The 26,718-nt window shown below is 42.0% G+C and overlaps 2 protein-coding genes across 3 annotated transcripts; one reads left to right on the top strand and one right to left on the bottom strand.

The window, feature by feature from the left end:
• The first annotated feature begins 4,134 nt into the window (after window positions 1–4,134).
• Window positions 4,135–6,742, top strand: dtwd1 (DTW domain containing 1). Its single transcript, XM_061244956.1, has 4 exons — window positions 4,135–5,009; window positions 5,303–5,446; window positions 5,594–5,831; window positions 6,200–6,742. The coding sequence occupies exons 1-4, from the start codon at window positions 4,707–4,709 to the stop codon at window positions 6,427–6,429; spliced, it is 915 nt and encodes a 304-aa protein (XP_061100940.1). The 5' UTR covers window positions 4,135–4,706; the 3' UTR covers window positions 6,430–6,742.
• A 358-nt stretch (window positions 6,743–7,100) lies between these two features.
• LOC133130389 (NAD(P) transhydrogenase, mitochondrial-like) lies at window positions 7,101–26,063 on the bottom strand. Of its 2 annotated transcripts, none has more exons than XM_061244953.1 (22): window positions 25,909–26,063; window positions 25,063–25,223; window positions 23,122–23,351; window positions 22,528–22,745; window positions 21,509–21,596; window positions 20,864–20,952; window positions 20,563–20,750; window positions 20,347–20,480; window positions 19,336–19,527; window positions 18,487–18,640; window positions 17,704–17,865; window positions 17,081–17,191; window positions 16,560–16,705; window positions 15,727–15,922; window positions 14,528–14,761; window positions 13,147–13,307; window positions 10,945–11,124; window positions 10,342–10,501; window positions 8,748–8,829; window positions 8,343–8,461; window positions 7,870–7,985; window positions 7,101–7,519 (listed from the first exon to the last, which is right to left on the bottom strand). In XM_061244953.1, the coding sequence occupies exons 2-22, from the start codon at window positions 25,187–25,189 to the stop codon at window positions 7,373–7,375; spliced, it is 3,234 nt and encodes a 1,077-aa protein (XP_061100937.1). In that variant the 5' UTR covers window positions 25,190–25,223; window positions 25,909–26,063; the 3' UTR covers window positions 7,101–7,372. The 2 variants fall into 2 exon arrangements, with proteins under 2 accessions (XP_061100937.1, XP_061100939.1); XM_061244955.1 differs by lacking the exon at window positions 25,909–26,063 and adding an exon at window positions 25,318–25,421.
• Window positions 26,064–26,718: the final 655 nt, after the last annotated feature.

The following is a 26,718-nucleotide window of genomic DNA, read 5'->3' as shown; positions in this document are numbered from 1 at the left end:
ACAATGCACCAAACAGTTGATTTTGACACACCCAAGGTTTGGGCTATGTCTCTGATTAATTTATTCTGATTTCCCTGAATGCTTTACTGGCATTGACACTTCTTTCGACATCATGTTGACAGAGAACAGCAACAAGTCCAAGTGCAAATTCCGCACCTATAATCAAATCTGGACCGTTGTTAGCTTTCTTCTTCATGAACTAATGATGCAACAGCACATGGCTGGCCAAGAAACAGCAGAGCAGCCAATTGACCAATTACTTTTACTCTCCTAAAATGGGGGCACCATATATAAAAATGGCTGTAATTCCTACATGGATCACCCAATGTGGATATACATACCGTCAAATTAAAGCTGACAGTCTGCAGATTAACCGCTTACTCATTGTTTAATTTCAAATCCAATGTGCTGGAATACAGAGCCAAAATCACACAAAAAATGTGTCACAGTCCAAATACTTAAGAACTGTGCTGTATTTTCAGTTAATGCATCCTGCCATATTTACTTCTGAAGCCTTCCAGCATCTTGTCAAACTGCAGAAGACAAGGAAAATCAGGCTTAAGGCACAGTATCCCTGGGGTGTATCAGATTGCTGTTGGAAGAGGAACTCTGGCTGTGGTTCAGGCATCCCTTTGGCGTGAAGCAGTATCTAACATACCAGCCCATTAATTGAGGTAGCTGCAGGAGTAACATCTTTAAATTAGCAAGCACAGATCTTGTCCAGACCCACAACACGCCCTCTAGAGGCTACCTGATGAAGCCCATGCTCTGTGCAAACTGTCCCTGAGTGACTGAGTGACCTGAATTTGCCACTTTCTACAAGCAAATGTAATTTATTTAACACGGCTTCCAATATGTTAACTTTCTTTTAAATGTTCATCATATGCACCTCGTCAACAATTATATGTGCATCTGCAAGTTTACAAATTGTATGGAAGTCTGTACAGGACATTAAATATTCTTATTTATTAGGAGACCAAGCAGCAAAGTTTCTGAAGCCATGACATCTGGCCAGAAATAATATGCCATAATTGTTGAGCATGATCACGTTACAACTTAGATAACTGGACCTTAAACTAGAATTGTATCAATCTTTTCATAATTACACATTGTAGTGCTGCTGTGATGACAATGTTATTGAGAAATTAAAATGTCATGAAATTGGATGTGATTTTTTCATCATTTTTTAAAATTTATAATCAAGTCTTCAAGATATAAAAACAAATCAGCTATGATGTTTCAGTACAATTCCTTGTCAAACATTAAATCAAATAATAAAACAAAACAAAAAACCAAAGGCTGTAAAAAATATGTATACCTGAGTTTTTGTATGTCATACTTTGATGCATTTTTGTATTGCCATTGAAATGTTTATTTATTTATTTATTTTTTAATTCCGCTGACTTTGGCTGGAATTTTTTATTTTCAACATCCTTCAGCTGAATTGATACATTCACTGTATATTACTACATATTGCAAATTATTAGAATAATTTCATGACATATATAATATTGGCTTTTTTTTTTGCTGTCTTTGCCTCACAATAGTCACTATCTTTATGTACTGTAAGCAAAAAAATGCATTACTAATCTTATTATCCTTGCAAAAACAGTGAAATGACCATGAGCAACACATCCGGACCATATCCTGGTGGCCCTGAACCGATGCCATGACTGTGACCACACAACAGGGTCAATGACGAATAAAGCTTCTAAAAAGTTTTTTTTTTTAAGTTCGTTCAAAATGGATGTAATGCATATTTCTGAATCTGGAACAACGTGTCTAAACAAGTCTCACTTGTTGTATAACATTTCAAAATGTTTAAATAATTTTTTTAACTGTATTTTTAACTTCACCGTCCAAAAAATGTCAGGTGGCGCAACCAAATATTTGTCAATATATTTTCCCACTATTTATTTTAAGTAAAACTTTGGCAAGTATCCTTTAGTGTCTACAGTGCCGAACACATTATTCTTTTGTGGTTGTGTTTTGTATTTATAATAATTTAAGACTATTGCATTCTAGTAGCCAGGTATTTGGTATCTTTAGCATCCTATTTTACATTTAAAGACAGAAAAATAATTTCTAAAATATACAAATGAATGCATTAAATACAATAGCTATTCACATCATAGTTATCAACCATTTGTTCATGTTAACCGATTATTTATTGGTTTAAATATATATTTTACCTGGTCGTACCACCTGACAACATTAGTAATGACAGGAACTATGTTGAATAATTGCAAGGTTTGAAAGTGTATAATATCTTTAACTTAAAACTAATAAACATTTGTTAGTTATGTAATAGATAATCTTAGAGCTTTTAATAACATTATTTATTTCATATAATGAGATTCCCGGCAGTTGCGCCACCTGACTTATTGGTTGCGCCACCTGACTTTTGCAACTAATTTCAAATTAAACAGGCTTCTACTTGGACACCTGTATTAGCTTTTGCCATTGTTATCAAATTCATACATATAATGTAAAAATGTAATAAAGAGTTTTGTGACTAGTTTTACACTGGTTGTACCACCTGACATGGAAAGTGTTGCCAGTCTACCTACATATTAAAACTAGCTATTTTTATCAATATTTGAGATAGATCTACAAACCTTTTCACTCAGGTATAACTGTCACTTGGGGTCCTCTTGATGATGCAATATCCTGTTTACTGTTATTACCTCTTAATTTCATAATAAAAGCCCCATATTGACGGTTGTGCCACCCTGACATTTGAGAACATATAAATGCTGGACAAAAGTTTTCCAATTATCTCAATAGCTTTAAAACTATTGGTACTTGTAAAATTGGTTTATTTGAAAGGTTTCAAACATAAAATCATGCCATAGCATTTTATTTTGAAATTATTATCATCACTATTTTTTATAGTTTTCTTAGTCTGTACCTTTGCTCAGACAGTTGCGCCACCTGACATTTTGGGGGTTTGAGATGCCAAAACATGAAAAAAAAAAAATTTTTTGAATGTACTCAATATGTATTCAGACTAAATATGTTTTATAGAAGGACGTGATATATGTCATGAATTTATCTCATTATTTTACAAGGAAATAATGCACTCGGACACAGAAATTTGCACGTCATGTCATTGACCCAACAGCATCACAACACGGCTCACCCAATATGGATGTAAATACCCGCACACTGAAGGTGACAGTCTGCACTTTAACCCTATATTAATTTCATTTCAAATCCAGTGTGCTGGAGTACAGAGCTAAAAACAGTAATGGTTTCACTGACCAAATACCATAACCATTATTTTCTAATCCCCCTCATCTTTACCTTTCATGTTCCAGAAAATAACTTTTTTTTTTAAATCTCAACACTGACACAAGATCCTCATATCATGGAGATGTAGTGACTCATAAGTGCGTATGAATGCTTATGTAGTACGGATATGGAGTTATATATACCTCTTATGTAGGAGCCTTCAAATAAAGTCTTACCTTATTTTGTTGTGCAACAGCAATGGTTAATCAAGCACCTGCATGCCTCGATTGGATGGGGACTGGAGAGTGAAAAGAAGCAGCAGCTGGCTGCGGGTTTGGAAGGTATGTGTGCTGGTCTGAGCCCTTCCATACCGACAGTGGGCATTGCAGGGATGGAAAATTGCAATACATGCACATTAAAAATGTTTTTCTCTGGTATATCATAGTAAGTTAGTTAGCAGCGTTAGTTGCATTTCAAAAACAGGAAGCCAAGCTCTGGAACTTGTTTCTGACCAGGTTGTCAAAAAAACAAACAATACCATATTTAAGAAAATGGTGATAAGACGAAACAACCAAATATATATTTTTCAATTCAACGTGTGTCTTAAACTGCGTAACAGCTAGTACATATGCTGAATATAGCCAATAGTCCAGCACAAGACGCGTGCTACGTATTCGATTGGAATGCAAGATGTGCCTGTAGCTCAGGGGTGTCCAATCTTATCCAGAAAGGGCTGGTGTGTGTGCAGGTTGTTGTTTTAGCACAGTACTAAGACAGCTGATTCTACTCATCAAGGTCTTGATTAAAGACCACGATTAGTTCATTAGTATAATCAGGTGTGTTACTGCTGGGTTAAAACAAAAACCTGCACCCACGCCGGCCCTTTTAGGATAAGATTGGGCACCTCTGCTGTAGCTAGTTAACGTTAGCATGCTAACTAGTTAGTGACAATATAGTCATACGTTAATACAAACGTTATCTTGTTAGCCAACTGCCCATCATAGCATGGCACACAACTGTAACTCTGCACAATCCCTCACCGTGTTTGGTTTGTGCTTGTAGAAAGATTTTTATACAGTCTCTATGGTAACAAGGCACGTTGTTGTGGCAACGGAGAACAACTTTGTTCTTCCGGTTAACATGGGAACTTGTTCAGGTCATATCCGAGATCATATGGGGGGTTGACCGACCACTGTATACAGTGGTATGGGCTAACCAGCTAGCCGGATATAATGATTGACGTGATAGTTATAGATAGTTTCAACAAATACGTTATAGTTAGAATACCAGTCTTAGTTTTTTTGCGTGGCGTCGCTAAAATTAATGTACACGTTAACTAGATTTCTTGTGAGACCTTTCACAAACTCAAGCCACACTGCACGTGGTTGGAGTTGTTTGACAGCTAATGCGGACGGCTAATACTGTACATAGGCAGTTTGCTGTAACAGTTAGCTGATAAGCTTAGTAAAAGGATGGCTTCCAAGTCCGATATCATGACGACAGCCGATGGAAATTTGTCCAGACCAAAGGAGGATAGCGGAGCCCTCGTGAAAGAGCAATTAGGCTCCCCCGAAAGCCTCAAAATATCATCTTTAAAAAATGAACAGGAGAAACGACCTCTCCATGGCTTGAAATTGGCATCCCACGATGTGCTGGAAAGAGCGCAATTGACGGGAAGATTGAAATGTCCCAAATGTAGTGGTTCAAGGATGTTTTATTGTTACACGTGTTTCTCTTTAGTAGGTGTGGCCCAGCAGGAAATCCCCACAATCAAGGTTAGTGTTAACATATTTGATGCATCTTTCGTGCGTATACAATGTTTTTTAAAGGTATTCGCTTCCAGAGTCAGATGAATAAAATCCATGCATGCTTTGTTTCCTCAAAGTAAAGGCATCGCTACAGTGACCATTTTCCTCAAGCCCTACTTTTGTCAAGTAATTATTTTGGTCTAAATGTAATTTACGTGTACATTGTTTACCAAATGTGTAATGTTTAAAAACCTGTACAAATACATAGCCTATTTACTGCATGACATGTATACACTGCTTAAAAATGAACACATTCCCAGCTTCCTGTTAAGATAGACATCATCAAGCATCCCAATGAGACGGATGGGAAAAGCACCGCAGTACACGCGAAACTCATAGCGCCCGATGACGTCACCATATACACCTACCCTTGTATCCCAGAGTATGAAAGTGAAAAACACAATGTAAGTTATTTTATTTTTTTTGTATTTTTTTTATTTTTTCAACAATATTAATTTGCCTTTAGCAAATACACCTACTAGTGATCTTTCAGTAAAAGATTGTACAAATTTGTCATTTTAGATTTCCTCATTCTTCCTGTCTGTTTTTAGGTTGTTTTAGTGTTTCCGGGTCCAGGTTCAATAACCATTGAAGAAATGTCAGAGCAGCTACTGAAGAGGACTGTTTGTCCACTAAAGGAGCCCTGCCCAAAGAGACAAAAGGTAGACAAGGACTCAAAGGAGACACAAAGTGCAGAGAGTGAACAGAGTACTCCGCTGCAGAGAGTCATCTTTATTGACAGCACCTGGAATCAGACCAATAAAATAATCACAGATGAACGGCTACAAGGTAATGACTTCGGTTATACCAGTGATCTGACCATGGTCTTGGAGAGCTGCATGGGCTGCTGGTTTTTGTTTTCACCTAAAATCACCACCCTGTTGAGACCCAGGCAAGGAGAGTTAACTGCGTAGTCAACTGCTGTAATTGATTAAAGTGCAGAGTAACAACGAAAACCAGTAGACGTTTTTGCCCTCCAAGACTAGGGTTGGAGACCGCTGTGTTATTCAAATGCCTGATGCAGCTTCTGATTTGCAGTACACTGGTACTGCACCATACTGCCATTTAGCAGTCTTTTAACACAAAGTAAAATTGTCTTCAGCGATCTTTCTGGCAGAAGAAATGCTTTGTGCCTGAAATGTATATCATTCCCCCAGCCTTGCTTCAGGTTGAACTGAAGACGAGGAAGACGTGTTTCTGGCGCCATCAGAAGGGATCCCCAGACACTTACCTGGCAACAATCGAGGCCATTTATTACTTCCTGAAGGACTATCATGTGCAGTGCTTGTCACAGCAGTATCAGGGCGAATACGACAACCTGCTTTTCTTCTACTCCTACCTCCATCAGCTGATTAACAAAGCCAAGCACAGTGCTGGCAAACTATAAATCAAGACATCTTCATCTGTCAACCACCAGACTACTCATTAATGGCTTCTGGACACCAGGAAATGGCTCACAGAAAGCAATAGGACAGTTGAGCACTGTAAAAATGTTTATTCTTGGTTGTGATCTATTCAGATGGATTATGAAGACGAATGGTTCCCCCACCTTTATTTGGATGAAATGTTATATGAACAGTATGTAACCTATTTGGATGATGGCATGGCGTCTTTTGCTAAACCCCTATGCTGGGGGTTCTGTTCTGTTGAGTTTATGGGGCATTCTCTTTTAATTAAAGTTGTAGATTCATTAATCATCACTTCAAGTGTACAGTACTTAAAAAAAGAAATAAAAAAAACAGAATGCAAAATATTATTCTCAGGATATTTCTATAGTATCAAATTGCTTCAACCCTTTCAGTCCCAAGTACAACTACTGTAAAATCCCCAAGAGTGCCATATGGCACGCTCATCCTTATACCCTTTCAACCAATCAAAATGACTGCTATACTATGGTTTCGAGTCCCCATTAAACCTCTTCTTGTTTCTCAACTAAAGCCAAAACCTCTGGGGATTTGGGTGGAACCACTTCATTGGGCTTGGGACAGAAAGAATCCTAAACTGAGCTTTTAAGTGCCATCTGATTAAAAAGATCATGGAAGAAATAATTCAACACCATTCTCATGTAAATAGACTTTATTATTTACAAATCAGATCAGTGCATGCACTTGAATAAATTAAGTTTCAGATGGATTAAATCAGCAGAAATTGCCACAACCTCACATTTTAATCTCTTCATTTCATTTTAAGCTTTGTCAGTCTACAAGGGGGGAAAAAAGTAAGGAATTGTCCTAAAGGAACTTGTTGAATTAGTACATGAATGAACTGCATAATGGAACATGGTTCATAAAAATTTGATCAGAAAACAAAAACAAAAACAAAGATGGAGACTAGTAGTAGTTGTCTCTGATTTTACCCTGCAAGGCGTCACATGTTTTCTTGGCATCCCCTAGTAGCATGGCTGTGTTTGGCTTGTAAAAAATGGGGTTGTCCACAGCAGCATAACCCACGCCTAGCGTACGCTTCATCACTATAACCTGTGAAGAGGAAAAGAGCCATTTTGTTTGTTAAAATAGAAAAACATTAAAAATGTTAAAAACAATTAAATAAAACTAGCAGGATATTAAACAACAATATGGCCTTTGCAAATTTCTAAAAGAAAAGGGCAGCACAAGGCTGAGCAGAGAAGCCTCATGTAGCATTAAATTATACCGGTTTGAATTTGAGATATTTGTACCATGGAACAAAGACAATTACTATGACACAAACTCGAATTATGGCTACCATTTAATTATGTCCTGAAATCTGCAGAATTCCTGTGTTCTGTATTTTGCTCCAAGTCATAATGGATTTTAGATTTGAGCCAAAGGAAATGGGACTACCATACCTGTTTAGATTTCCAGACTTCCAGAACTGGCATGCCAGCAATAATGGAATTGGGGTCCTCTTGTGCTGCGGAGTTGACGGTGTCATTTGCACCAATGACCAACGCCAAGTCAGTTTCTGTGTAAAGACAAATGCGGGGTCAACTTTGAATTTAACCCCCGGGACTGAGAAAATGCACATTGGTTTTCATAACAATCACTGCCAAAAAAATTAGAAGTTAAATTAACCTTTTGCAGGGCTGTCCTCTTCCTCGAGATCTACCGTACTGTAAATCTGTAGTACTGTAGTTTTTATTTCACCTCAAATGTGGCATACCTGATTCTACCAACTAGCAGCTCAATGAGATCTCTAGCTGTTGAATGTGGTGAGCTTTGTTATGGTTGGAGTGAAACCTTACAGGACTGTAGATCTCCCCCTGCTTTTTATCCTTTGACCTTTATTAGAGATGAAACAAAAACATGCATTGCATTTAACCTGGGAAATCCTCGTTGATCTCGTCCATTTCCAGCACCATGTCATAGGGCACTCCAGCCTCCGCCAGCAGCACGTTCAGCTGGCCTGGCATGCGACCAGCCACCGGGTGGATCCCGAACCTTGGATCAAAAAAGGAAAAGGAAAAAAATACGTTGGTTTTGGATTCAAATACTTTTCTGCATGCGACTAAACTTGCCTGGTGAATTGGAACAAAAACTAAATAAACCCCACCCATTTGCACCTTTGGGATCATGTCATTTGTTCCAATACATCAGGCAAGTTTAGAAACATGCAGAAAAGTATTTGAATCCAAAACTCATACCATTTGAACCTAGGTCTGTTTCTGACCATGTTCTGACCAATGAGAAGCATGACCATACCCAGATTGTCCAGTAGCACCCCTACCTGACAGACTTGCCCTGTTCTCGTAGCATCTTGACCATGTCAGCAATGGGGTACTGAGCCTTGGCTGCACAAAGGCCCCAACCTGGAGGAACACACAACACGAGCTGGTCGGTGCCTTGCATGGCAGCCAATCGCCGTTGGTGTGTGAGTGTGTGTATGAATGGGTGAATGAGAAGCATCAATTGTACAGCGCTTTGGATAAAGGTGCTATATAAATGCCAACCATTTACCATTTAAAACAACGACTTAGGCTTTGTGACACTTATGGAGCACCAACAGTAGACACAAATGAATCCCTAATGAATTCACTCAACAAACCCTGAAAATAAGTTGAAGTAAATGTACATATTTTTAAACATGAACTTTCTGTAACAATGAATTCCGGTCATGCTATATTGCTATAGATTATGAATAATATCATAATATGGGAATACAGCTGTAGAAGTGAACACCAGATTCACAGAATGAGCCCAAAATGCTTCTGACACCAGATGAATACAAACATAAAAGGAAGCTCTAAAAACAATGGTCTACAGGTTCCATTTCCCCAGGTATTGACGTGGAGGAATTCTGCTGTTGTGCAAGTGTGCGTGCGAGTTCCCATCCACTCGGGTCACCGGTCCCCGCTGTGGGGCTGATGCCTTAAAACACTGAAGGAGATCCCACGGGGACCGCAAAACCTTCCCACTCCTGACCCGCGGGCTTCCGTGTCCCATTCCCTTTGGTTTCACTATTAGTGTTCATAATTGGCTTCGTGCGGTTGGCTGAAGTGCTTGCCATGCGAACACAGACTGTGGTTGGCCTTTGTGGGTTCCCCCTCCCCCCTCACAACCCCATTCCAGTAATTGATTCAACACTCAAGCCACCCCTGCTGTTTCTCAGCGCCTCTACAAACAAGGAAAAGAAAAACAAACGTAAGCCATGTGTTGTGTTCGGTGTCTTCAGGCCTGTGGGCCTCCTGCCTTCCCACTTCTCTCTGCCGTCAGCACTGACTGACTGAGATAACAGAACAAGAGACACTTCCAATTACCATGGCTTTGCGTGTACACAAGATTCTACAAACACTCGATTTAGTAATCTTGCCTTGCGCAGTCTGGTCAGAAATAGTACACTGGCAATAAGTTTAGTGCATCTTGTCCCTGAACTTTGCATTGATTTTCTTAAATAAAAAAACGCCACCATCTAGTGGCCAACAAGTTGACCATGACTAATCCGGTTTGTAAAGCACAGCTACAAAGATAAAAAAAAAAAAAATTTGCTGTAACAATTTGATTTTGGGATTCAAAGTATTGAGATGACAAAAGACACTTCGTTATAACACTAATCATAATTTGACTAAATTTACAATGTTTGATTATAACTTGACCTTCTTCTTGGTAATATTGCACTGTTGTGACACGAACATCCTCAACTGTCAAGTTGCTCTTGATAACTGTGGGTTAATACAAATAAGGTAAATGGTAAACTGACTGCATGCTTTTATCCAAAGCACTTTATAACCAGCACCTCTCCACCAGCGCTTACCTCCTGAGCCTGTAAATTGACTTGACATAATGTTACTGGGCATGAAACCTTGCATCTCTGGCTCTCCTACCTGGTGTGATGATGATGCTGTTCGCCTCTTTAATCATCTCGATGGACTGCTCCACGTTGACCTCTGTGTGGGTCCCCACAATCTCCATGGGCTTCCCTCCTCCCGTGGACGTTGTGCCGTACCCACCCAGAATCACATTGGGCAGGGAGCGATTCATGGCCTGGCGGGAAAGAAAATAGAAAACCCAGCTCTTCCGGTCAATTTATACTAGACAACACCAAAATCAGATTACATGACGAGGGCCATTCAGCCCAGCAATGCTTCCCTTTTCCTACTGCACCTAATGCTTAGTTTACCAGAAAGCGAGATTGTATCTACCACAGTATCAGGCCTGGTCTTGAAAACCCCCAGTATTTCAGCCTCCACCACTATGTCCTAGCAAGCTATTCCACACAGTGATCACTATGTGTGGAAAAACCAGCCTGTAGTGTACTGGCTAAGGTACAAGGCTGGGAGCTGAACAGTTGGTTGTTCAAGCCCTGCTGAAGCAAAGATGAACATAACATTGCTGCCCGGGTGCTGCATCTTGGCTGCCCACTGCTCCTAAGTAACTATGATGGAAGATTTATTTTCAATAAAGTGTCTTATAAGGGGTCCACTCACCACACACATGATGTAAGACAGAATTGCACCAGATGAGCCAATCAGAGCACCGACGATGGTCATGAGGTTGTTTTCCAGCAGGAAGCCCTCAGCACACAGGGCCCAGCCAGAGTAGCTGTTGAGTACGGTGATGACCACAGGCATATCAGCACCCCCTATGGCCGCAGTCAGAGTCACACCCTGCAGACCACACACAAACTCAGAACCCATCATGCGGACAGCACACTCAGCAGCCGGTCTCCCAGCGTGCGCCATCAAGCCCCTCCAGCTGGTCCAGAATGCTGCAGCCCGCTTGATCACCAGTCAGCCCAGGTCGGCTCATGTCACCCCGCTTCTCATTGGCCTCCACTGGCTTCCTATTGCCGCACGCATCAAGGCCCTAGTGTTGGCATTTCAGGCTGCTAAGGGGACTGCCCCACATTACATACAATCCCTGATCACTCCCTACTCCCCAGCTAGACCACTCCGGTCTGCCAGCTCTGGTCGCCTGACGATTCCCTCTCTACGGGCACCTGGCGGTCGAGCTGCACGTTCACGCCTGTTTTCCGTTCTGGTTCCTCAGTGGTGGAATGACTTGCCTACCACTGTCAGGACAGCAGAATCCCTCCCCCTATTTCGACGCAGACTCAAAACACACCTCTTCAAACTCTACCTTAGTCCCCCCTCCTGATTTACCCCGCCCCCCCCTTCTGATACCCCTATCCCTGTCTAACCCCCCCCCCCCCCCCCCCCAAAAAAAATAAAAATAAAATAAAATAAAAAAAATTGCACTTATGATGACGACTATATGTTTAGAACAGCAGTCCAGGTGTATTTTTCTAGTTCTGGATGTGATGCTTTGACTTGTGGTAGAACCTATGCACTTGTAAGTCGCTTTGGATTAAAAGCGTCTGCCAAATGACTAAAATGTAAAAATGTAAAATGTCAGCAGATCCTGCCCAAAACTGCAGCATTCGTTCACTCCCTCATTCGCTTAATTCACTGCCCTATTTTCCCATTTATACTTCCTACTTTCACCAGTTAATATACTACAACTGTACTATAACTACTATACTAGAACAGTAACCTGTCCAACCAATTTGATTTATTATAATGGATTTCTGAACACATTTCTACATCTACCATTATACCTTGCTGGCCAGTGGAGGATGGGCTCCCCCTCTATAGCTGAACACCTCCTGAGATTTCTTGCAACTGGGAACTTTCCTCACCACCGTTTGAGGGCTTCTCCCCCTACTAGGGAGTCATGTACCTCACATGCTTGCTATTTTCGAGGAGGATCTGGTCTGGACTCTGTAAACTGCTACTCTGTAAAGTGACTTTGTGACAGTCTTCTGTAAAAAGTGCTATACAAATAAAACTGAATTGAATCGAATAGAACACCAAGTCTACCATTTAAGGTACATAAGCACAGTCACAATGGCACTATTGCCAGTATAAACATTCAGAGAGCACTTTTAGATAAGCTGCTGTAGCCTATCCACTAAGAGCAGTGCTACTTAACTCCACGTCCTGCGGGTCGCAGGGTCTGCAGGCATTTGCTTTAATGGTGTGCAACGCCACCTGATTTCACCAATCAGCTTATTATCAGAACCCAGCAGGTTGTGTAGCGCGCTGTCAGAGTGAATACCTGCAGACACTTTGGCCGCAGGACGAGGAGTTGAGTAGCGCTGACTTAGAGGTTTGACATGTTGTGGGTTCAGAGATGCACTTCTAAAAATGTGGTTATTTGCGTTAGTGTAACCTTCCGGTCAGCTTCGACCAGTCTGGCTCTTCTGACTTCTCATTATCAATGCGTTTCTGACCACAGAACTGCTGCTCACTGGCTGTTTTTAGTTTTTTGCACAATTCTCTGCAAACTCTAGACTGTTTTGCATGAAGATCAGCATTTTGAGATACTCAATGTCTGTCTGACACCAACAATCATTCTACAGTCAAAGTCACTTAGATCACATTTCTTCCCTATTCTGACATTTTGTCAGAGCAGCTGAACCTCTTGACCAAGTCTGCATGCTTTTATACATTTAGTTGCTGCCACATGATTGGCCGATTAAACATTTGCATTAACATGCTGGTGTACAGGTCTACCTAATGAGGTGATCACTGAGTGTAAACAAGCTTGTGGAAGAAATGCTCAGAGCACCATTTTTTGAGGGTGTGAAAGACTAGTTCAGTGACCCACAACCCTGTGCAGACTCTTACCATGATTGTGGAGAGCCCAGAGACACTCATCAGACAGCCCATTCCGGTGGCATAGCTGTCACTCAGCATGAAGGGCACCAAGCACCCCACAGAGGCAGCCATAAGCCCGGCGTTCATGGCGTGTCGGCCGGGCAGGAGCAGGGGGGCCGAGTTCAGGAGGCCTGGAAGGAAACGAGCCGATGGAACTCAAACCTGCACAGGTAAACGCATTACCACGGTAACAAGGGCAAACACAATTCAACAGTACAGAGGCTATGGATGCTGCATTCCTTCCTGGTCCAAGGGGAAAGTCACTCATCTTTGTTTTGTCTCCAACACCAGACAACCCTGAAATAACTGCCTGGAGACAGTGGTCAGGATATCCAAATCCACTGTTTTGAGGACAAAGAGTGCGAAAGCTTCCAACGAGGAAAGTGCACGTCCACGAGGACCAACTCAAATTGACTGGGGGGGGGGGGGGGGGATGTGAACCGATAACAGATGACAACTCTGGCAGGGAGATCTGCCACAAGGCCTGCTGTGCATTACCGGCGTGCCAGCTCATCACCACTGCCATCTCAGTGCAGTTTCACCCTTCCACGATCACACCCCCAGTCAGGAAATCCTAGAGGACATAATTTGGGGTTTTCCGCACTATCATGGTGAAATGTGTCAGCTTGAACCTGATACTCTGATTATGATTTGACAGAATACCTCGGAGGCATTCGAAAGAGGCCAGTTTGTTCTTTTTGGACTGGAGTGTTCCCAATTCTACAGAAATGCCCCACTCAGGTCAGCCATGTAATTTCACAGTACATGCCCTTCCTTCTCTGGGTTTCTGTGGAAACGAGAGTGCATTTACAATGCAATAGGGGTGTGCAGTGACGGCACGGTCAGTTCCTTATGTGCATCCAGTACGGGGGGGGGGGGGCAGGCAATTAACCGGTAATCACCTTGCAGACTGTTCTGAGATGTGCATTAAAAATGTACAGTTCATTGCCCAAAATGGCATCGTTTCATTTTCTATTTCATGCTCACTTTTTTCCACAAATCTTAGCTTTCCAAATATTATTGGTGAACAATGTATCACAGGAACAAAGATTTCTACGTACATACAATGAATCATCTATGCATTTCCAAATATTGTATTTGGGTTTGGATACACACCTGCAATGTGCCAATATAAGCACTGGAGCAGTGCCATCTCAGTGGCAAGTCAGTATGTGCCATGAAACAAATGTATTTTCTTTGTATTTAACACATTTTACAGTCTGTTTCACAGTACTTGCCTCAAAGTAGTTGCCTAATAAAAGTAGCTGGTATTTACACAGTAATACTAGCAAATTAGCAGCCAGTAAAATAAAGCATTTCCAAAAGGCCTTAGAAGGGGGTGGAGGTGTACCTTGCAGCTTGCCGTAGGCCACCAGGGAGCCACTGAAGGTGACACCTCCGATGTAGGTGCCCAGGTAGGCCACAGTCTTCACCACGCCAGCGGCAGGGTGCGAGTCCAGGTGGGGGTGCTCGATCATGAACTCAGCCACGCAGGTCAACATGGCCGCCAGACCCACCAGGCTGTGGAAGGCAGCCACCAGCTGGGGCAGGTCTGTGATCTCGATACGCTTGGCGATGGTCAGACCTGGAAACACAAACAGGACGCGAACCGATAGAGGTCAACCAATCAAGCCAATTCACACTTGATCTGTATGATAACACAAGGTAGGCTAAACCCCCATCCAAAAATTCCTGGACAAATCTAATAATGTAACAAATGCTGAAAGTACAACCACAGAATTAACAATCTGAAGGCCTCTAAACAATTGGTGATGTCTGCCAGCTGCCAACATTTGAAAGAGAATTAAACCCCCATTCATCATAGTGAAACCACAACCTTGTAGACTAGATGATTCATGTTAAAATGAGCAATTTGAAGTAGTTTAAGGAATTCAAACAGCATAAACATTGTGGAGTTCACTTCAAAGCTTCAAATCCTTGCGTTTTGTTTAACAGCGGAAGAGTACAGCTTTTAGAGTATGGTGGGGAGAGTCTATCTTTATTTACTGCAGGGTCTCTTCCTGCCTGGTTCTTTTCTTTTAAAATTGCCCCAATGAATATGAGCACTACATGCAAACCTCCAATGTGCCTACTGTACATAGAAATGTTAGCATAACCAAAGGCCAGATTAAATCTAATCAAAAAGTACATACCACTGTCTGACTTTGGGAATAACATTGCTTTAAAAAAATGAAATAAAATGATATACCCAATACAAAGGACTATTAGCACCAAATTTGCAAGCGGTTCCAGGTTAGTGGGTGGGCCACCGTCTAGCCTGGCCGTGTGCCATTTTCTTTAAAGCTGTACATTTAACAGATTATTTTCATCATTCCAATAAGGTCAACTTCAGTAACCTTCAGTAATCAGTGACATCCTTATACTTGCAATAATTTTTTTAAAGGATGTTTCTGGAGGAGCTTGTGGATTAATATGATAGCATGATAATATGATAAGTATAATAAAAAATTAATTTTACTTTTTACCTCATGGTGAATTGTAGTGTGTATTATATTGAATATACATTTTGGAATTGGCTGTTGGACTCACCCAAGGTTCCACCAGTGGCCATAGCCAGTGACATCTGAGACAGCAGCTCAGGAGAAGGTTTCAGGCTGCCCAGGGTTGCAGCGATGCCCCCTGCCACGCCAATCATGCCCAGGGCGTTGCCCAGCCTGGAGGTGCGCTGAGCGGAGAGCCCTGCCAACGCCCCCACGCAGCACATCCCAGAACCCAGGTACATCATCTGTAATGGTCAAATGGTGAAGTGACTGCATTTACACGCCATTAGGGCTACACAAAGTGCTTTACAATGACTCATTCACCCTCACACACTAAATTGGGGGTCAAGCGTCTTGCTCAGGGACACCACTGTTGCATCCTGAGCTGATGTCAGTCCCATACACCATACATTGTCGAGTGCCATATAACTGCAAGGAATTATTACATCAGCCACCTTTTACATTATGTACATCTACACATTCACCCAAAATCCCCAATATATACACATACACAAACACTTGACTAGGTGACCACCTGTGCTGGCAGACAATTAATTAAAAACATGAATTCCACAATTCATGCCCATCAAAAGCCATTAGCCCCACAAGCATTTCAATCTCTCACTCGAAACAAAATGTTTTGTTTTGAAGAGTAGATGGTTAAACATTCACAATGTCATCGTTTTATGTAAATCACCAACTTACGGTATCCCAAGTCAGGTTAGTTTAGAGCAATAACCTAAACCTGATGGGAATCTGAAGATGAAAACATCATCATCATCATCCAGCCAATGTTCTTCCATTGGCAATATTTGTTCACATGCTGTAGGCAAATAAGACAGAACTGTCATTTGTCATTATGAAACAGGTACCACTTCTCACCTGTTCAATGTTGTAGCCACTGGCTAGAGATGCCCCGTACCCTCCAACAAAGACAGCCCCGGGTAGGGCATACAGGTAGTTGTGCTCTGGAGGGTCTGTTGGACGCTTAAACATGTCGAGCATTCTTTGTGTGATTAGGAAGCCACCTGCAGAGAAACACCAACACACACAGGTACATCACAGCTGCCAAAAGGCAATACAACGGACTAGAAACCATGCTGAAGTAGAAAAATCACATTCCTTAATACACATTGCGATTGGCCGAGAGACATTCAATTCTCATAAGTCACTCCCAGCTTCACAAATACCAGAGCGCTAGGTTTACATTCGGTTGATTCATTGTATGTCTTCAGTGTGAGATATCTCTCTATATAACTCGAACCTAGCAACATTAGAAGTGTTCTGTTCTTTTGTTAAAATGGCAAAAAACATAAAAATAAACTAATAATAATAATTATTATTATTAGAATCGGGGTTATTGTATCGTTGGCACTGCTGTGGAGGAGAGGGATGGGCCCCACCTGCAATGTTAATGGAAGACACAAAAGCAGCCAGCAGGGCCAGGGTTTGAGGGAGGCTGTCCGGGGAGAGACCCCCACCCATCAGCACCAAACCTCCCACTGCAGTCAGACCTATCGAGAGGGAAAGGGAATCACACACCTGGATTACAAGTATGCACACACACACACACACACACACACACACACACACACACACACACACACACACACACACACACACACACACACACACACACACACACACAGTTCAAGCAATTCTCATTCTCTCGTTCACTTGCAGCCATACATGCAGTAACTTAGCAACAAGAGCATAAGCATGAGCGACATGTATTCAAGATGGCGAACGTTCATGGCAAATTACATTTGCAGCAAATGGATGCTGTTGAATGATTTCAAATAAACATTCCATTTAAATCGTGCCAATTAGCTGCTTTCCTAGGATTTTCTTAAAGAAGGTAAGAACAAATATTACATTGATTAAAGTGCATTATATAACAGCCAAATGATTGTCAACTTTTGTTCTCTTGGCACGATCCCTGTCGGCAGCCGTTTTGTTCGCCACGCACTACCTTTTCAAATGGTCGGCCAATGTTTGTACCACACTCAGACAATGAAACACTAACCTGAAATGGCGTTGGTGACAGACATGAGCGGGGAGTGAAGGGCTGGTGTCACTCCCCACACAGTGTGGTATCCCACAATCCCTGCCAGCCCAAACGTGGTGACCATCTGGGTGAAGGCCGCGTTAGGGGAGGCGATGCCAAGGCCGATAACCCCAGAGAGGCCTGAGAAGGAAAGAGAAAATGGCTGACGACATTGATCACTGGATGTGTACCACAAGTAATAGCCTCAATTTTTTTTGCAGACTCATTCCTTAGGTGCAACAGATCCGTTTCTCATAAATTCACCACAAGCCACAGGGACTGGGCTATGTAATCTGTATCTGAAGATTCAATTGTGATTCACTGCATACATTTAAAAGCAACAGTTCATTTTTTATACATTTAGTTTTAGTGTATGCTTTCAGTTGGCACAGAGATTTTTTGTTTTTGTCATAAGATCTTTGTTGTTAGATAATACATTTTAAAAATAAAAATCACTGTGCATGCAATAAGTACGTTCTTGATTTAAATGAACATGGGAATGCCCCAATACCAGGCATTCTGAAGGCAGAAGGTCCTCAGAGACTAGAAGAATCTATAATGTCTCACACACAACTGACTGGGCCAGTTGAAAGCATGTATACAATGCTAAAATAATATTTAAAAACTGCAGGAAGTGAACTTTTTCTGATCATGATGACAACACAGTCTCGAACACTACTGTGTGATGACTGCCTAAGAATAAACAAACATGACAAAGCAACCTCTTTTTTGGTATATAGTGCTGGTCCTCATCTCACTGACCTGCTGTGTAAATGCTGGCAGAATTCATGGTCTGTCTGAACGGGGAGACTTCCGCCAGTTTCGCTGCTTCAATTTCAGCAACAGATTTGTGTTTGGCGGGAGGGGGAGGTGGGGAGGTCTTGGGGAGGGGTGATGGGAAAAGGTTCTTTCCTTCCTAAAACATGAAGATAAAGTTAATAATTTTCACAATTGAAGACAGTCACTGGACATGGGCTGGGTATAACACAAATAACAGGCTATAAGGGAAAAATGCCTGCTCTTGTGGTCTTCTTGCATTTTTCTTACTTTATCACGCCACAAGTAAAACCCCCATATAACATTACACACGCCATCTTTAAAACATCATTACACAGACACAGCACTCAATATGTACGAGAAGCCAAATGTAAACAGCAAATTGAAATGGCCTGGTGTGTGTTAAGAAACTAGAAAACGGGGGGTAAAAGGGACATGGACTTTTGTTTAACATAGGATAAGTTGACGTTCTCATGCAAGAAATCTGTTCTTTATTTTGTCTTAAGCATGCAAACTAACAAATTGTAAAAAGAAATGTGTATAATAAGAAACATGGTATAAAAATATTAAATCCACACATTCCGTGAACTTGTATGACATGCGAGCGTGCAGCAATAACACTCTTGTTTGAACAATCTCAGGCAGATTGGAGGTTTGGACTGATTGCATGGCTCTACTTCATCAGAACCAAATGAAAATTACTGCAGGTTGCACAGAGGGCAGCTATGAGAGGAATCCTCACATTACAAACAGAGCAAAGGACAAAACAAATCAAATTCCTTCTTGCATATCGGTGATAGTATTGCCCTCTGGTGGCAAAGAACAGAAGACCACCTGCATGACCATGGTTCCCCGGATGACATGCTCCATTGTTCCGTAATCAAACTCCTCTTTGGGCTCAAAGAAAAAGTAGTCCTTGTCAGGGCTGATGGCTTTCAGCAGCTTCAGGACGTTGTTGGAGTACAGAGTGCTGGCTTGGGTGGCCATCCGGCTGGGGAGATCGGTGTACCCAATGTGTGTCACCCCCTGAGGAACACCAGGTGACATGGATAGAAAAAAATATCCATTATTGTCAACTACAACTTCTAGTCAAGAGAATTACATGAATAAACCAAACCAAAGGAAAATACACAGAAACATTCTACTATGCCAAACTATTATACTATTATTATAAATTATTATAAATATAGTTTGTTATTTCGCTGACACCAAAGTGACTTATAGTTGATTAAACCAAGCAGGGGACAATCCCCCTGGAGCAAGTTGGTTTGAAGAGCCTTGCCCAAGGGCCCAACAGCTGTGCAGATCTTATAGCTACACCAGGGCTTGAACCACCAACCTTCCAGGGCCCAGTCTTGTACCTTGTAGCCACAAGTTACAGGCTGTCCCAGACCAAAGACCAAAGTACACAGCAGCATTCTACTACGTCAAATTACATCATGATTTTTCTTTATCAAAAGGTACATAAGGTAACCCTGGTCTGAAAGAAAACTAGGTCTAGACGGCCTGCAGTTCAGTAGGTTTTACAGCACCCAGAAGACCAATGCACAGGAAAAGGAAAGTCTGGGGAGTTGAGGGAACTACACTTCTACAGTTGGTTCTGATTCAATGTGTATCCAAATGTATAGTTTAGTCCATAAGTATTTGGACAGTGACAATGTTTGTCGTTTTACTCCAAAACACAAACAGTTGCAAAAACAATCAAGGTGTAGTTAAAGTGCAGACTTTCAGATTCAATTTGAGGGTTTTTACATCCATATTGCGTGGACAGTGTCGGAATTACAGCCCTTGATACATAGACAAGGCCTCAAACTGATTGGATGGTTGTATTCTCTGAACACTCACCTTATAAACATGCAGCTCTTCAGGTTTGGTGGTCTCAATGTTGCCCCCTGCTTCAGCAGCCAGGTCCACCACCACAGATCCATCCTTCATGGACTCCACCATCTCAGTCTTTATGAGGATGGGCGCTCTCCTGCCTGGTCAGGGGGATGGTGGACATTAGCACTCAGGACTACTGGGCAGAGAAGGAGCCATAGAGAAGCATGGCCAGGTGCTGACCTGGAATGAGAGCTGTGCTGATGAGAATGTCCACGTCCTTGCATTGCCTGGCAAACAGCGCCATCTCGGCCTCGATGAACTCCTTGGACATCTCCTTTGCATAACCACCCACTCCTTCCCCGGACTCCTTAATATCGACCTCCAAAGGTTCCACCCCGAAAGACTTGAATTGCTCCAGAGCTGCCGGCCTGTCAGCACACAACACATCGACATCATCAGGTCCACCTTCAGGACCATAGGAATCACCCCACAGAACAGTGCAGGAAAAAAAAAAGAAAAAAAAAAAAAAGATTCTAAGTACCTGGTATCAAACCCCCGGACTATGGCTCCCATCGACTTTGCGGCCCCTGCGGCAGCAAGACCTGCCACTCCTCCTCCAATCACCAAGACCTGTGGAAAACAGGGCAATACATCCATTGGGTCAACCACCATTTGCTTCAGTTATCAAATCAAGACAATTTCATAGCTGTGATGTAGACTTATCTTAATTTCAAATCTACAATAAATGTTCATACATTAAAATAGTGTTAAAATAATAATTTAAAAATCCACAATGTGTTTTAAGGTCTCAGACCGACATTGCAGAAGTTTTGGGTACTACAACTTGGGACAGCCTCCTACAGTACATGACTCGGACACAAGTTGCAATCCAAGAAGTTCCTGATCTTGATTTTTACATTACATTAATAACATTTGGCAGACGCTCTTATCCAGAGCGACATACAGTTGATTAGACTAAGCAGGAGACAATCCTGCCCTGGAGCAATGCAGGGTAAAGGCCTTGCTCAAGGGTCCAACAGCTGTGCGGATCTTATTGTGGCTACACTGGGGATCGAACAAGCGACCTTGCGGGTCCCAGTCATTTATCTTAACCACTACACTACAGGCTGCCCTTTTCACAGTCCAGCTAGGGACCCAAACATCATAAGCAAGTCTGATTCTTTACCTTGGCTGGAGGAACCTTCCCAGCAGCAGTGATCTGGCCAGTGAAAAACCTTCCAAAATGATTTGCTGCCAGCACAACAGCCTTGTATCTGAAAGTCCAGACCAATCATAGAACATATCATTTCAGTTTGTCAGAAAATAATTTCCACATGAAACCAACTATTCCACAGTGGTTTCCTCACCACAAACGATGACACGTTTTCAATGTCAAACCAAAAATTCCTCAGGATTAGGAAAACATTATCTATGCCCATTATATTTCTTCTACAGGATCTCCATCTCTGTGTAAAATGACAGGATCAGGTCACTGAATATGCATTTCTCCAGCTGGATTCTTCCCTGAATCAATAATGCAACTGAAATATTCCTGTTTGCTGAAAATTATATTTAAAAACAAATTTCAGACTGACACAAGAATAACAACATTCCATTTTGGAAAATAATGGTTGCAGTTGAAACCGCCCCCAAATAAAATAAAAAACCAAAACAACCAGTGTCTGGTTGCCACAACAAAGTCCTATAATTCCTTGAGGATGCATAGTCACACACTGTTAGTCATCACTGCACAGACATTACCTCAGAGAATTGCACAACGAACCCAGCTGGCACAAGCAGATCGCAGAACCCCCAACCTACAGGCCTCAACCAGATGAGCTGCTATTGAGGGTACCCTACTGATTGAAACCCTGATCGGGAATACCAACAGCAAGTGCCAACAGGATGGGCCATATGCAAATAAAGGTGAGTTTATAGCCCAGTGATAGTGTCGCTCGACTGAAATCACAGAATGTTCATGAACTTTCTATTGTCACCCTATATAGATTGGGGTCATTGGCTTAAGAAAAAAAAAGTATAAGCCAAATGTCAGTGACTAAATCCATTGCACATTGTCAGTCACAAGAAATACTCTGTTGCTGGACTATAAACTGGCCTTGCAAGCAGGCAGCAAGTCAGGCTTTCATATGGGGCAGTACAGCTTACAGGCCTCTTTTGCACCTTCATCTTTCATGAGTGCCATACCCTGCTATGTTGGCCATGGAGCTCAGAGCATCGTATCCCTGGGCAATGGTGACCCTGGGCACCTGGTCCATAGCTAAAACCGTGCACTGCTGCTTGGCGAGCTGCTCCATCAGCTCTGGGTTCTGTGCTGGGTAGATGAAGCTCACAAGAGTGGACTTGGGCTTCAGCAGCTCAGCTTCATGCAGTCCGAGGGCCTCATTAAATGTTGGCGCGCGAACCTGCAAGCATACGACAGACGAAACGGTTCCCTTTCAGCGCAGCACATCAAAATGACAAGTTGGGCTTTATTTATTCTTCATAAACTAGGTCAGAATCTGAATAGGTCAGGGACGGGCAACTCTACTCCCTGGAGGGCTGGTGTGTATGCACAATCATCCTGCCACCAGTTACCCTTGCTCAATCAGCTAATTATCCATATGCTCCATGACCAATTTTAAATTAGACCACAAAAAAAGGTACAAGACAAGAACATTCATTAGCTGCTGTTTACATCACAGAATGTGGCTAAAAATAACAGCTCATGTAATAACAAAGAGCAGAAGTTGGTCTGAAATCCATAAACGGAGCCCACCTAGCCCTGGTACAGGTACTTGCCTTCAGAATGAGGTCCGAGCCGAAAGTGGCCTTTGCGTCAGCGATCTTGGCGCCCACCTCTTTGTATTGCTCGTCAGAGAACTTGGCCTCATCTCCAGCCCCGCTCTCTACCTGCACGCTGAAGCCCTGCTGGACCAGGGCCTGCACTCCCGCCGGTGATACCGCCACCCTCCGCTCATTCCGGTAGATCTCCTTGGGAACGCCGACAACCACGTCTTTATAGAGCACACCTGGGACACCAGAGGAGCAACAGTCATCAATCTCTCAAGCATGGCATTCATTGGTGGGCTAAATACAATTGATACAGTAAAGTGATGCACACACTGAAAATACCAAAAATTATATTCTAAAACTATTTATTTTACTTTTTTGCTAAATAAGGCACAAATATTACCAATGGAGGCAAGATTTGCCAATGGAATAAGAAAATTTCACTTATCCAGCAAACATGAAATAAAAACAAGCTAATATTTGTGACTTGAGAAAATGAAATGATTAAGCTCTTTTTGCGGTGTAACTGAAAGAGCAGCACTACAGAAGAGAGAATGCACCTCCTGGGTGGCACATCAAATGAATGCATGAGCTCTCGATAATACGCTGAAATTATATAGCACCTTTCATACATAAAGCGTCGCTCAAAGTGCTTTATATTCAGACTGGAAATCAAAGCAATTACAAAGAATTATAAATACAAGACCTTGTGGATAATAAAAAAAACCCAGAAATAAATACAAATGAACAATGCAATTGTGGGAATATATCCACACAAACAAATAACAAGACAAGCCTTTAAGTACTATTGCCCCCACAGCCCTGAATAAATCGAACTAACCGAGACCCCAGTGATGTCATGCAGTTATCCAGACTGCAGCCCAGAGAGAGGGGGTGGGTCAGTTGCTAGGGTGTGCAACTCATCATCCATAAGCTAGTATGTCGCCAGGCAATCAGGTGCCTACAACCTGCCATCACCTAGAACCTACAGTAGAATTTCTCCATTGTGTAAAGAAGCGGTGACTGACCCCCACACAGTCTGTGGAAGCATGGTGCATTACATTAGTTATATATCTGAAGCTTTCATCGACTTACAGTTGATTAGACCAAGCAGGGGCCAATCCCCCTGGGTCTAATAATGGGGTTAAAGGTCCTGCACAAAGGCCCAGCTGCACTGAGCTCAAGTGCACAACATTTTTTTATTCATTCATTTATTTATTTATTTTTAATTCGTTCTCTTCCATCTGTTAAGACCCCCCCCCCCAGCCCTTCAGGAAAGCACAACAGCAGATTCACACACCAACACACTGAGAAGTACAGGCCTCGTCCAGTGAGGTTACAGGGTGAGTCCAGTTTCACATATCTCTCCATAATTGGCATGGTGACTTCCAAGAGCAGCAAGACATTATTAGCAGCTGCTTGGCAGAGTGCCAGCCCACACGGTAGGCCTGCACAGCGTGACCGTTTTACACAGACTTTGCAAGCATAGCTAACTCACAAACTTCACGAAACATGATAACTAAATGGCGGACACAAATCACTGCAGCTCACGCACGCGGCCTGAGACAATGTCAAAGTACTGTGACCTAGTGCAAACAGCCACAGCACAGAACGAAAGTCACCTTTATCTGACCTCTCCACAGTTTGAAACTCAGGTAAACAGAGAAAGTACTTGTACTTTTTATTTCCATGGGGGGGGGGGGGGCTGCTCCTCATTAGCCTTATCCACAATCAAAACCAGAAAACCCCCTCCCTTAACTTCTTTAATCATTTCCATCTTTACTTACAGATGGTCATGACCTCTTCACAGCAACAAAAATAAATAAATAAATAAACTTGGAAATAAACCCCCTAATTTGTAGCGAAACACAAATAATCACACAGGGGGGATACTTAACTGTATGCATTCCAAATGCCAACAAGTGTGGTAGCAGAATAGGAGTCGCATACCTTTGGGAGCCTCTTGGTTCCAGAGGAGAGAAAAAGTCCTGAAGCACCTCCTTCCAGGTGTCTTCAGTGCACCTTGATGGAGCAAGGGCACGGAGCAGCTGGAGACGCAGCGGAGGAGGAGAGACATGGCTCCAGGCAGCCCTTTCTCTAGTCCAGGTCACCTGAAGGCAAAGGCAGGAGAAAGGTTGTTAAATTCTACACCTGCAAACAGACGCCAAGGCGCATTGTCCTCAAACGGAGAACCCTGTGGGCTACCTGCACACACTGGGCTACTCGGCCCCGGAAGAGCGGTGTGACATTAACGCTCTGTGGGACACACAAGCACATTAACAGCTGGCATTATTCAGCATCGCGAGAACTGGGATTGTGACCGCAACACTATGTGCCAAAAAAGTTCACACAGAATGGCATAGCCGACTGTGTTTTCAAATATGTTATTGGGTGCTGACCAAAAATTAAAAATCTGAGTGAATTGTGAAGAAAGAACCTTTTAGGACAAAATTAACACTTTACCAGCAATGTGCTATGAAAGCAGTGATGAAAAACAGGTCACTGATTTAAACACAGAATTATGCCACAACAGCAAGCAGACTCCTTTTCAACTGAATTAATGTAACCAATAAAAACATTTTTAAATCTCCACTCATCAACTTCAAAGAAAAAGGATCAACGTGTATTTAGAGATTTTAGAAGAACTCTAGTAAAGTGCATTTATTTCAGTACTCGTCTGCCCTGTGCTCTTGCATTTGTTGAAACATTAAGCAGGTCCTTTAAACATCTTGCACAAGTTTCAGAGAAATAAACAATCGCAAAAAGCGACACGAACTTTCCCAGAATCGAACTAACCTTGATCGCGCGCCTCCTCTGCTATTTTACAATTATTTCCCACGGACAAGTGTAATTTCACATAATTTTGTGGTCAAAATGACCTTCAAGCCGAGGCGGGCGCTGTAAGAGTTTCAATATCACAGCTTTATCCGCTATAAATAGATGACCACGTGACTCTCTCGGCATGTAACGCGTGATAAATGTGCGACATGGCATATGCTTCATTTCGGACAGTAGTGGAGTGGATTGGCATAATAAGTTATTTACATAGTTTAAAATGTAATGTAAACAAAACAAAGAGCAGATGGCGTTTGCAATGAAAATTATATCTTCAGAAATTAATTAGCATAGTCACAAAATAGGCCGTGGTTGGAACGAAAATCAAATGTTAATCACTCTAATTACAAACGCGTGGTATCAATTTGTAGTTTTTATGTAGGTTTTGCGGACGTTTTATATATATACACATTTTTATTTTCTTTATTTATATATATATATAAATAAAATAAAAATAGAATTCCACTTACATGCGGTCACTGGTGCCATCTCGCGGACACGTAATTGCCGCAATTCCTGGTGAAATTAAGGTTGTTCCCGCGTGTGAATCCCAGACCCTCCAGCTGAATAACGTCTTTTGGTTAAAAAATATCTTAAAAGGCAAAAAGGCTTTGCTTCACTATTTGAGAATATATTAGTTTTATTTTTATTTTAACGTTAATTATAATGACATTTCTATCCAGAACTGTCAATGACTTGAGTGTCTGACAGCATGGAAGGAAGGATGGAAGGAACATGAGTGTTGAATATCCATTTGACCACTGCATTTTT

The sequence above is a fragment of the Conger conger genome, chromosome 6 (assembly GCF_963514075.1).
Source record: "Conger conger chromosome 6, fConCon1.1, whole genome shotgun sequence".
Classification (NCBI taxonomy): Eukaryota; Metazoa; Chordata; class Actinopteri; order Anguilliformes; family Congridae; genus Conger; species Conger conger.
The sequence above is the reverse complement of the archived record's forward strand: the minus strand, read 5'-3'. Positions and strand labels throughout refer to the sequence as shown.

What these genes read in the sequence shown, in the direction of transcription:
- dtwd1 (XM_061244956.1), top strand. Translation starts at nt 4,707, where the DNA reads ATGGCTTCCAAGTCCGATATCATGACGACAGCCGATGGAAATTTGTCC. An exon ending in AGGAAATCCCCACAATCAAG is followed by an intron (nt 5,010 to 5,302) that starts GTTAGTGTTAAC and finishes ACACATTCCCAG; the next exon opens with CTTCCTGTTAAGATAGACAT. An exon ending in CACAGATGAACGGCTACAAG is followed by an intron (nt 5,832 to 6,199) that starts GTAATGACTTCG and finishes TCATTCCCCCAG; the next exon opens with CCTTGCTTCAGGTTGAACTG.
- LOC133130389 (XM_061244953.1), bottom strand. Translation starts at nt 25,189, where the DNA reads ATGTCTCTCCTCCTCCGCTGCGTCTCCAGCTGCTCCGTGCCCTTGCTC. An exon ending in TGCCAGCATTTACACAGCAG is followed by an intron (nt 17,866 to 18,486) that starts GTCAGTGAGATG and finishes TTTCCTTCTCAG; the next exon opens with GCCTCTCTGGGGTTATCGGC. An exon ending in AAGTCTGGAAATCTAAACAG is followed by an intron (nt 7,520 to 7,869) that starts GTATGGTAGTCC and finishes TCCTCTTCACAG; the next exon opens with GTTATAGTGATGAAGCGTAC.